General features: G+C 45.7%; 1 protein-coding gene across 2 annotated transcripts in view; it reads left to right on the top strand.

Annotated features, from left to right (window-relative positions):
- Positions 1-499: 499 nt before the first annotated feature.
- Positions 500-10,881, top strand: part of SH3KBP1 (SH3 domain containing kinase binding protein 1) — a 136,156-nt gene continuing 125,774 nt past the window's right edge. Inside the window, exon 1 of one of the 2 annotated variants that reach the window (XM_081001638.1) lies at positions 500-1,169. In XM_081001638.1, coding sequence (XP_080857764.1) covers positions 1,166-1,169 — 4 coding nt within the window. In that variant the 5' untranslated portion in view covers positions 500-1,165. The remainder of the gene's footprint in view (positions 1,170-10,881) is intronic. The other variant, XM_081001640.1, reaches the window with a different exon arrangement.

A 10,881-nucleotide genomic window follows, 5' to 3' on the forward strand; every position in this document is an offset into this window, starting at 1 on the left:
GTGTGGCGGGACATGCGGCCAGTGTTGTGGGAGAAGTGGCCGGCGCCTGAAAAGCACCCGCGTCTCCGTGAACCAGGCAGTCCCCCTCCTGGGACTTCGGCGCTGCGCTGGACTTCTCCCCGCGCCGGGCAGCCTGCTCCAAGGGCGACTCCCCAACCCCATTTCCACCCTGCAGGCGCGCAAAGCGCCGCGCTCCGCAAGGGAGGTTTCTGCCGGGCGCGTGGGTTGCCACGCATTGCATACAGGGGGCTCCACAACAAGCGCCTCCCTCTCTCCTACGATGATGATGATTACTACTACTATCCCTGTATGATTGTTGGAAGGGAGATTAGGCCCCACGAAGCTCGCCCTGTGGCCCCGCTTGCCCCCCCACCCGCCCTAAGCGGGCGACGCGTGTCCGGTTTTCTCCCGGCAACTGCCGCCGCTGCTCGTCCGAAGGCGGTGCGCCGAGGCCGCCGCAGCGCGTTCTCGCGACACTTTCCCTTCTCGCTAGCGGTTATCTCGACGTTGTGGTGAAACCGGCGCCAGCCCGCTAAGCGAAGCGAGCCCGTTTTGCAGTAGCGCCTGCCGCCGCCGCCTCGGTTGTCTGGGGAAAGGGCGACGTCGCCGCCGCCACCCCTCAGCCTCCCCATTCCCTTCCCGAGAACCGCCACCGCCTCCCCCTCCGCTCTTGCTCCCGCCCTGGCGCGCGCGGGCGGGCGCGCGCAACCACATCCACACGCGCACACTCGGCTCTCTCGCTCTCGCAGCCCCAGGTAGAATTCGGCTGCCTTCGCCCGCTCCTCTCCGCGCATCCCTCAGATTTGCAGGTGGCGTGTCAGGTGTTTCGCTTCGTGGTTCTCTTCTTCGCCGCCCCACCCCTTCCTCTTTTTTGACGCCAGGAAAAGCCTTTTTATTTTATTTTTTTTTCTCGCTTGCGGGGGAAGCTTTTCGGAGCAGGAAATAAGATGCAGCTTCTCTGTTCTTCTTGCAACGGGCACTGAGTAGCCGAGAGGAAGCCACGAAGTAGCAGCAGCAGCTACAACGGGCGGAGGAGGAGGAGGAGGAGGAGAGGAGGGCAGCTTCCCGTCATCTGCACCGCCGCCTGGCTCGTCTCCTCTCCCTGCCAGACCTGCAGCCACCTCAAAACTTTCAGCCTGTCTGGCGGAGCCCCAACGCGACATCAATGGGTGAGTGTGGACGACACCGGCTGGGCTGGGAGCGCGCGGGAGTGCTCGTGCCTGCGCCTATCCCTCCCCTCCCGCCTCCTCCCTCTCTTGGCCAAAGGAGACTTGCTGCGTGGCTCATTGTAGAGACCAACCTTGCACGATCCCCTCGACGTCGCTAGCAGGCCGAGGCAGCCAGGCGCTGCCCTCTGAACCAAGCCTGCAGGGAAAGCCTCATTGCATTGCATTATATTTTGAATAACAGCAATACTAGCAAGCACACATCGCGTGCTAGATCGGCGAACCGCGAGGGTGTGCCCCCCCCCATGCTTCTTTTCTGGGTGTGTGCGCGTTTCGGTGCAGGGGAGCATCCTGCCTTATTCCCTTCGGAGACCTTTAACTCTTCGCTTGCCCCATCCTCCCTCCCTCGGTGTTGACTCTCTTCGCGTCGCGCATGTGGCGAGATGTAACCGGAACCGTGTGAATGAAAGAAGGCCAAAAATAAAACAAAAACCCGAACCAAAACAAAAACAGCACGGCGGCACCTTGCCATGCGCGGGCAAAATATGTGTGTTAAAGAACACACACACACACACACACACAGCCCTTCGCTCTCCTGTGGTGCCGCCCTGTGCACGACCCTGCGTGGCCAGCTGTAATGTGAGAGACGGGAGAAGGGCGCCTGGGGCCCCGAGACGGATGAAGTGGAGATAAGATAAAGAGGGGTGGGAGGAGAGCCTGTTTCCACTTCTTCTGCCTCTGTATTTTGTGTGTGTGTGTGTGTGTGTGTGTGTGAGTGAGAGAGAGAGAGAGAGAGAGAAGGCCGATGCAAAAATCAGCCCTCGCTGCCTGACAGGAAATCGGAGGGGCGTGCTGTGCCTTTGACATTTTTTCGAGGGAGGGGAAGAGAGTCTCTCCCTTTCTCCAGCCCCCTTGCCCCTCTCCGCACCGCCCGAAATGCCTGGTTGGCAGCTTTGCACAGCATCTCTCCTCCCTTCCCTTGGAGACGCCTCATAGTCCATGATGAGCAACCCGAGGCTCTGCTGTGTAGCCCCGCTGGCTTACCTGTGTGCAGCTCTCTACGCCGGACTCTAGGGGCAGCTCTCAGACCTGGAGGTGTGGCCGGCTTTTGGAAGAGGCTGCGGCTGGCGAGCCTCATCGATCCTGGCAGCCATCCATCAAAGGAAAGGGCAGTCTAGGGTTACCAGATGTTGTTTGCCGCAGCACCACAGAGGAGGGATGGAGGGATCGGTCCATTGAGCATCAGTGCTCTGAAATGTCCTCCCTCCACTCCCTCGCTCTTATTTTGTTTTGTTAAAAAACTTCTAATTGGAAAGCCAAAAGGTATGCCTGATGTTAGAACATGGCTTTTCAGGAAAGAGAGCAGCAACAAACAAAGATTAAAACGTTGAGCATAGTAGGGAGTTCATCATGGAGATAGAAAAGCCCAATAGGTTTGCGAGGAATCTCTTGTGTCGCATGTCAGCGAGAGTTAGGGAATGAATCATCCATTTATATCGCTGTCAGGGGCTCTGGAGAGGCAGCCGTGCCAGGCACTAGCAATCTGAAGGGCAAGCGGCCTGTTTCTGCCTGAAGAAGGGGCTACATTCACGCTTCCACCATGTGTTTGTCATAAATACAATGTGCTCTCTGTTGCAAGCATTCACGCTTTTGGAAAGTGGGGTGTTGAGCTCTTCTGCCATAGCCACCCTATAGTGTCACATAGTTTTTTTAGAACATAAAAGAACCCCACTTGTTGTATGCAATATATGTTTAGAAGGCAGCAGGCTGGAAGGAATAAAATGAGAGGAGTTTGGGCATTTTACAGTCAGTACATGAATATGGAAGGGTTTTTTTGGTGGGGGGGGGAAGTCATTCCTTGTTGATGACTGAGCAAGCTTTTGAGCTGGCCAACTATTTAAGTAGGGATTTGCAACTGTAGTTCCTGTGTGGGTCACATGATTTGCACCAGTTTTTCACTGCTGAGCTTCAGTTACTGCTGTAATATAATGAAGTTCATTCAGTATGTTGGTATTGCATTCAGATGCACTGATCTGAGTTCAAATGCTATATTTAATTCACCATTCAGTGCTTCTGATGTTCCAGTATTCAAGGGTAGAAGGATTGTGCTGGTCACCCTGACATTAAACTTTAATATACAACTTGGTGTGTGCATGTATTTTGCTCATTCATCCATATCTTGATTCAATTCTGCTACCCGTCAAGTTTAAATTGAGAAGGATCATGCAATATTTTGCTTCAGTATATTGATATTTTAGGGGAACTTAGTTAGTTTCTCAGACAATTTTTTTTGTACATTTCTTTCTGTATGTAGATTCTGATATAGATGTTCAGAGACTTAACCAAAAAAGAAACATTTTCTTTAGAGCTGGTGTTGCCAAATCTGTTACTGGAGATAGGGATGTGATTGTCACCTGCAACATTTTAGAATAAGCTTCAGATCTTGATCCAGAGTTTGTTTCTACCTCAGTATGGTTCTTGAGAAATTAATGGTTTGCTCTGTACACATTTTGGCATTGATAGTGACTTTTTGTAGTGATTGTTGGAGGGTATTGAGTATATATATATATATATATATATATATATACACAATATTGCTTGATTACTATAGCCTCTTAAGTTGTGGGCAAGTAACTCAATACAATGAAAATAAAAATCATTTCAAACTATAAAATCAGAATTTACGGTAGTTAAAATGCTGGAATAAAGAAGTATTCAGTTGGTACAAGGTGTTCAACAGGGACAGGGCCTGTCTCACTTCAACTGGAAGGGAGTTCCTGCGGTACTGAACTCATGGCTCTTGGTGGACACAAGTCATGTATCCAAGCCATGGGGCACTACTGCCTGTGACTCTCCAAAAGACGTCATTTATCAGGCAGGGATGTAAGGAAGGAATCAGCTGGTCCTTGAGGTATCCAGGACTGAAGTTCTTAAGAGCCTTGTACAAGAATCTTGAACCTTGCCTGTTAGCATATGGGCAGCCAGTGCAAACTTTTGAGCACCCAGGTTATGTGCTTGCAATATTCTGTCCCCATCAGCAACCTAGCTGCTGTGTTTTGCACCAGCTAGAGCCTCCGGACCAGACCCAAGGGCAACCTCACATAGAGCAATTCCTCCCCCATATCATTCAAATTATGCAAGGCATGTGCCTTCTGTACCCAGAAAGTCCCAGCTTCTGTGCTAAGAAAATCTGTATTCTGTTGTTAAGATGTATAATGCAGATTACATATACAGTAGAACCTTGGTTGTTGAACGCCTTGGTACTCGAACATTTCAGCTCCCAAACGCCGAAAACCCAAAAGTAAGCGTTCCGTTTTTCGGAAGCCAAACGTCTGATGCGGCTGTCAGCTATTGTTTCTGGGGTGCCTGCACCAATTGGAAGCTTTGCCTTGGTTTTCAAACATTTCGGAAGTTGAACGGACTTCTGGAATGGATTACATTCAAGAACCAAAGTACCACAGTACTGTAATAAGAAATGCCTTGGCTACTGTGTCTGCACCAGTTATATTTCATGGCAGTTGGGTCTGAAGGTGCTTCAAGTTGCATATGCAGCCTCTTATGTGACCTGTCACTGTTAGTTTTACATTTTCATTTTTTTGAAGTGTGAACATTACCTGAAATGCAATGATTTGGAGCAGATCCAAAATAGGTTTCTGCGACTGAAAAAACTCCTCCTATTCACAGATGGAACCAAGATCCAGTGGATCTGCAGGAAGAGGAGGAAAAGGCAGTTTTCACAAATTCCTCCTGCAGAACTCCATGCCGCCTCTCATACTGCTGTGGAGGGTGTCTAAACCTTCTGAAGAATATTTGGGGACACATGGTGCAAAGTAGTTGGTAAAAGTCAGCTCCCTCCTTCTGCTGATGGGAGGCCAAGGGATGCTGCTGCTGGGGGTTAACTAACTAGCATCCAAACCATTATCCCAAATATTTGTGTGAGCTAACAGGTTCCTTCATCCTGTCTTATAGGCCCTCATCCACTCCTATTAATATGGATGATCTTCATACTGTTTGGAGGGATGTAATGTACTGTGTGTCCACATTACATGACACAATTTGCTTTGCCTGTAGCAGACAGTACTGCAGTTTGCCTCCCTACCACAGTAACCTTTGCTCCCTACCACAGTAACATAACACCACCTGCTTCCCAAACATGTGCTCTCCCACTGAGCTATGGGCCTTAACTGGATTGATTTTTAGCTTGCTAAATTGTTAGTCATCAAAGACAGACCTAAACACTTGTCATTTAAGACTCTCCCCCCTGTCCCAAAAAGGGATGGAGAAATGGTGGCCCTTGATGTTGCTGGGCTCCAACTCCCATCAGCCTTAGCCAGCATGGCCAGTGGTCAAGGATGATGGGCATTGTAGTCCAGGAACATCTTAGAAGGCAACAAGTTCCCCATCCCTGTTTTAAAGGAAAAGGTTTTCAAATGTGAAATCCTAGTGATTTCAAATCCTAGTGATTTGGATTTATCCTATTATTTCACAATCATTGTGAGTTACAGAATATATAATCTATTATAGTAAAGAGAAGGTTTAAATTGTTCCTTCAATTTTGAATTCCTTTGTTAATGGTAAATACAACCATAACCATTTATCCAGTTGCAAAGAATGTGGACTAGTAAATATTTTGATGGAGAACCTAGGAGGGAGGCATGTCTTGAAGCGAACTGAAAATAATACAGAACATGAAGCAAATTGACAGACTGCATAATATAAATACAAAGTTGAGACACATAAAACAAAATAAATACAAATTATTCAAATGCTTGTGTTGTTTCTTAACGCATAGTTATATTGGGTATTGGACACCATTGATCTATGTTCAAGTTTGAGAAACCTGTAATACTGAGAAACCCAATTTTTTGTCATGCACATAGCATGTCGGTTTGTGTGTATATATTACATAATTTTTTCCCCCTTCTAAAACTAAATTTACATTACAGAACCAATTTCCCACTGTTGCATAAACCCTCATCTCTGGTTTGTGTCTAGTGTGCAGTCTGGTGTGCTGTTATTGCTTTGCTACTGGATAGGAGAATTTAACACTTGGATAACTCGACAGTGCTGATTTTTGTCCATTAGGGACTCACTCAGTGGAGAAAATAATTTACCCTCAAGGCTCTGAGATATATTAAACTACCATCTTGTGGTTAAAAACCTTACAAAGATTTTTTTTAAAGTTTGCTTTAATACCAACATGGTTTTCTTAAAATTGCAGGGTAGGATGGAACCAAATGATAGTTGTGTTTAAAGCAACTGATGCAAGTCAGACAAGCCCCTACATATTCACAATCCATTCCGGGTTGGCGCCATCGCCGAATGGCGGACTCCCTCCGAGCTCCGGAGGGAGTCTGCTCGGCAGGGGCTGGGTCCTACCGCACCGGCGATGCGGGGACCCTTAAAAACCACGGCCACGAGGGTCGTGGACATGGAGACTCGGCTGGCACCGCTAGCGCCCTCCCGACTCGTGAAGGAGCCTTTTTAAAGGCTAAGGATCGGGTGCCGGGGAGAAGCGTGGTGCTTTGAGTCCTCTGCTATCCCTGCCGAGCGCAGCCGCATGCCATCCGGCGGAGAGCGCTGACTTCTTCTATTGAAAATTCGGACTTTTAGACAACAACCCGTGAGTAATTTGGAAACTGGGTTTAAAAGGAGGAAAAAAAGAATTTCTTTTTGAATTGGATACGAGCGGGGGGGGATCCAAAAAGGAAGTCAGTCCCCCCCCCTATTGTAAACCTTTCAAGACAAGGACGGGGCAACCAAGGTCCAAAAAGATTTGTATTGTTGATAAAAACTAAGAATTTCACGATGGGGAATTATAAGAACTGTGCTGGAGGATGAACTGAGGGAGAAGAAACGTAACCCCCCCCCCCCGGGAACCGGGGTGATTGAAGAGAGAGCCTGGTGAAAAGAGTCGGAGATTTTGACAGCTGTCAAAGTAGCTGTCAAAGTCGGAAAGCAGAGAGGATTTTATTATGAGAACTTTGCTGGCTAAACTTGTTACAATTTGCTACAATTTGTTAAAACTTGGATACAAAATGGCGAAAATATGGATAACAATCGGACTTTTGGACTAGAGAAGACAAAGTTATAACAATCCCCCTAGAGGAGTTTCGGGACATTACAAAGATGGTCGTAAGTGAAAAAAACACCATTGGAATTTTACAGGACTGGTTATCTTCTGGGAAAGCTGCGAAACGGAAACAATATTTTGTCTACAGGGTGTTCAGCTAAAGGAGACAATAGAATTTTCTATTGAAGAAAGGAAGGGACTGAACGCAAGTTTTTGTTCCTGAATAATAATAATCCCTGCAGACTTACTAAGCTTCTGAATTAGAACGTTTCAGCAGCGGAACAAGAGGAAATTGGACTACAATTTGGAAAGAACAATGGGGGGAGTTTTATTACAGATCTGAAGTTAAGTGTTCTAAAAATGTTTATGAAAGGGAAAAAAGAAAAAAAAAAAGAAAAGAAAAAACCAGCAAGGAGTTGGGGGAAATAGGTGATTTATGGATTGTAAGAATCCCAGGCGGATAACATGGTTTGGTGGTCAGGGGGAAATTAAACCGGGGACAGGGGGGGAGAAATATAATCCAAAGGCTTGTTAACTTCTTTTTTTGAACTAGCTTTGTCTTATCTATTATACTCTTTATTTCTTATTTCTGATACTTTTATTATGTGGGGAGTTTTTATTATTAAAAAAAGGGAAATTGTGGAATGAAAATGGGGTGGGCCTTGGGAAAGAAATTTTTTGTGTTTTATTAAGGGTATTGATGTGGAGTGCAGAAATTTTAAATTCGAATAATGGTTTAACAAATTAAGTTTTTAATTAGAACTGAGAGCTTGTGGAGCCAACAATATGAAAAAGGAATATGGTAGGGGTAGGGGAAGGGGGGAGTCCCAGAAAGCGGATATATGAAAATAAGGATATATGAAAATATGTAAATTCTTGCTTTCTGTATTTTCTTTTTTTTGAAAATTTTTAATAAATATTATTTAAAAAAAAAAAAAAATACATATTCACAATCCAGATCGCAGTGTACCCCAATGGGGGAGTTGATATAAACTACATAATGTCACTGCTTTGAAAATAGATCCAGATAATACAACCATGAGAATCAAGCTGTATTATCTAGGGATGACCCAAACAATAAGAGCAACAACCCAGGGTCTCTCGATATCCCTCCTGACAATTCAGCAAAAGTCTTCCATAGAGCCTGAAAATACCAACTGAATGCAAATCTCTGCAGTCTCTTGCTTTTAGTTGTGACATATCACTGGTTTCCATGCTAGGTTCTCTTGAGTACCCACATTATTTTGAGTATCTTAAGACCCCCTTTTCCTGCTGCAAGTGTGTCTCTCTGTGGGTCAGAATGTCAGAAATAGTGCTGGGAATATATTGCACTAGAGTGCCATAAAATACCAGTGATAATTTCCATTTGCCTTTGTGGCCTAATACGCAAAACTATTACATGTGTTTAAGATTAAAATGGTTCATTTTTTTCCATTTTCTGGGCCATTTTGTCGACTTTAATACCAGTATTCTGTATGTTCTTTATGATTGCTTGTAAGCTAGCTTGGCGTAGAAGTTGCTTTGTAAGCAAAGTTATGTGTTTCCAAGGAATGAAGCTTTTTTTGGTGAAAGCCATGAAATGTTGGGACTGAAAAGTTGTTTGAGGGTGCTGTATAATAGTGCTGTGTGACTGAGTCAATTTCCAAGCAAAAGAAACACATGAAGCCAGCAAACATTATTTGGGAACCTCAGTTTAGTCTCTTCCTGAAACTGAGCCACAAAACCCCCCTCACATTGGTTGTATTAATGAAGTTTGTAATTCCTGACCATCCACAGGACTGATGTTTGCAGAGCTGCTCCTTTTCTAGTCTTTGATCCATTCATACAACCTAATTTGCATGTTGAAATATAGGTGAAGTTAAACTTTCATGATTCACTTTATGAGTGAAGGTTGAGTGGCAGAGCAGCCAAACTACCTTTCATCCCATTCATTCATCCATTTTCTGTTTTTAGTGTGTGTCTACCTTCTTCACAGAGTTGAAAAGTTCTGAAAGTCCACCTTGCCTGGCCACCACGTGCACTGTGCCAGCTTTTCTGCTTGTCTGTTTCCCAGGGATAAACCCATTAATTCTTCCTGCCATGGTGTTATAAGCAGGGAGCAGCATGCTATGGAAAGGTATTGTGACTGCTCCTGGGAAAAACTCGCATACTTGAAATCTAATCAAAGTACACCTGTTTCCAGAATGCCCCACCTAGCTCTAAAACTAAACACACAAGGGGCATTGTGATGTCACATGCCAATCTCAAAATGTCCTTTCTGAACAGGCTGTGTTTAGTTTCAGCTAGTTGAGATGTGATAATACAGAGCTTTCCAAAATCACTGCTGCTTACAGGTCAGTTTGCTCAAATGGCTTATACAAATGAGACAAGCCATGTACCGTATTTTTCACTCTATAACACGCACATAGTTTTTTAGAGGAGGAAAACAAGAAAAAAAATATTCTAAACGAAACAGTGGATGTATGATTTTTGTGGTTCATGCTGTGGCCACAGATATGTGATCTGACGGTGAGTTTGGGGTAGCCCAATGCAAAAATCCTGAGGATCCATGTGGATCCGTACCTTGTACCACGTTTTAAGTGGGGAGGGAAGGAAAAGCACTCAAGGGACAAGGAACACGCGTGGGGTGGGTGGAGATGGATGCTGCTAATAATGCAGAAGAGGGGTATATGGGGAGAAGGCTCCTCTCCTCTCCCACTTTGCTCCTTTAAAGCAAGCAGGCTCTGCTTTTCTCCCTCCTCCCCGCTCATCCCCGGCTTAGCGAGCTGAAAAACTTTGCTGCTATGTAGCGGGAGGAGAGAGGGACAGAGAGCCTGCTTACTTTAAAGGAGCCAACCGGACAGGAGCCGCTTACACTCATGTAAGCAGCTCCTCTCCTCTCCCGCTTTGCTCCTTTAAAGAAGCAGGCTCTCTGTCCCTCTCTCCTCCCCACTCAGCGGCTCTTCTCCCGCTTTGCTGTTTCAAAGCAAGCCACGGAGGAGGGAAGGAAGGGGAACCATGGATCCCTCTGCTCACGACTGCAGCAGATCCCCCCCGCCACCCGTAGGCATTCCCTTCATAACACGCACAGACATTTCCCCTTACTTTCTAGGAGGAAAAAAGTGAGTGTTATGGTGCAAAAAATACGGTACTTCAAGGTGGAGGTAGAAAGCTATTTGTCTCTTCTGTGGTTTATTGCGTGTTAATGTTGATTCTATAACTGTGTAAAAGAGAGATTTTTCAACTTGGCTCTTGGTTCTGTCATTTGCGTTTCTGAAATCTCCTGGGCATAATGTTTTCCCTCTCCACACTTCCTTGTCAAGTCCTATGGTTTTCCTTACTTTGAGTGATTGCTTATATTTGCTAGCAATCGCTTAGGCACAGGCAGTAAAATCATAGAAACTAAGAGGCTCTAGAGATCTCTGTGCACCAGCTTGTGAACCCTCTTATACATCTTGCACATATAAACACCATATAACCACATTTAGATAGCTAGCACACAAGGCCAGAAGAACTGGTAGTACAATGCAACAAATAGGCAGCTCATTTGGGAGGAGACAAGTATGACAAACATGTCCCTGGGACAAGAGTTCAAGCACACTAGTGAGGCAATTTTCATCTGAGGAGGAAGATCCTCTTCTCAGGGAATGAAAGGGAAGAACT

Source organism: Podarcis pityusensis (assembly GCF_964106645.2).
Source record: "Podarcis pityusensis genome assembly, chromosome: 4".
Classification (NCBI taxonomy): Eukaryota; Metazoa; Chordata; class Lepidosauria; order Squamata; family Lacertidae; genus Podarcis; species Podarcis pityusensis.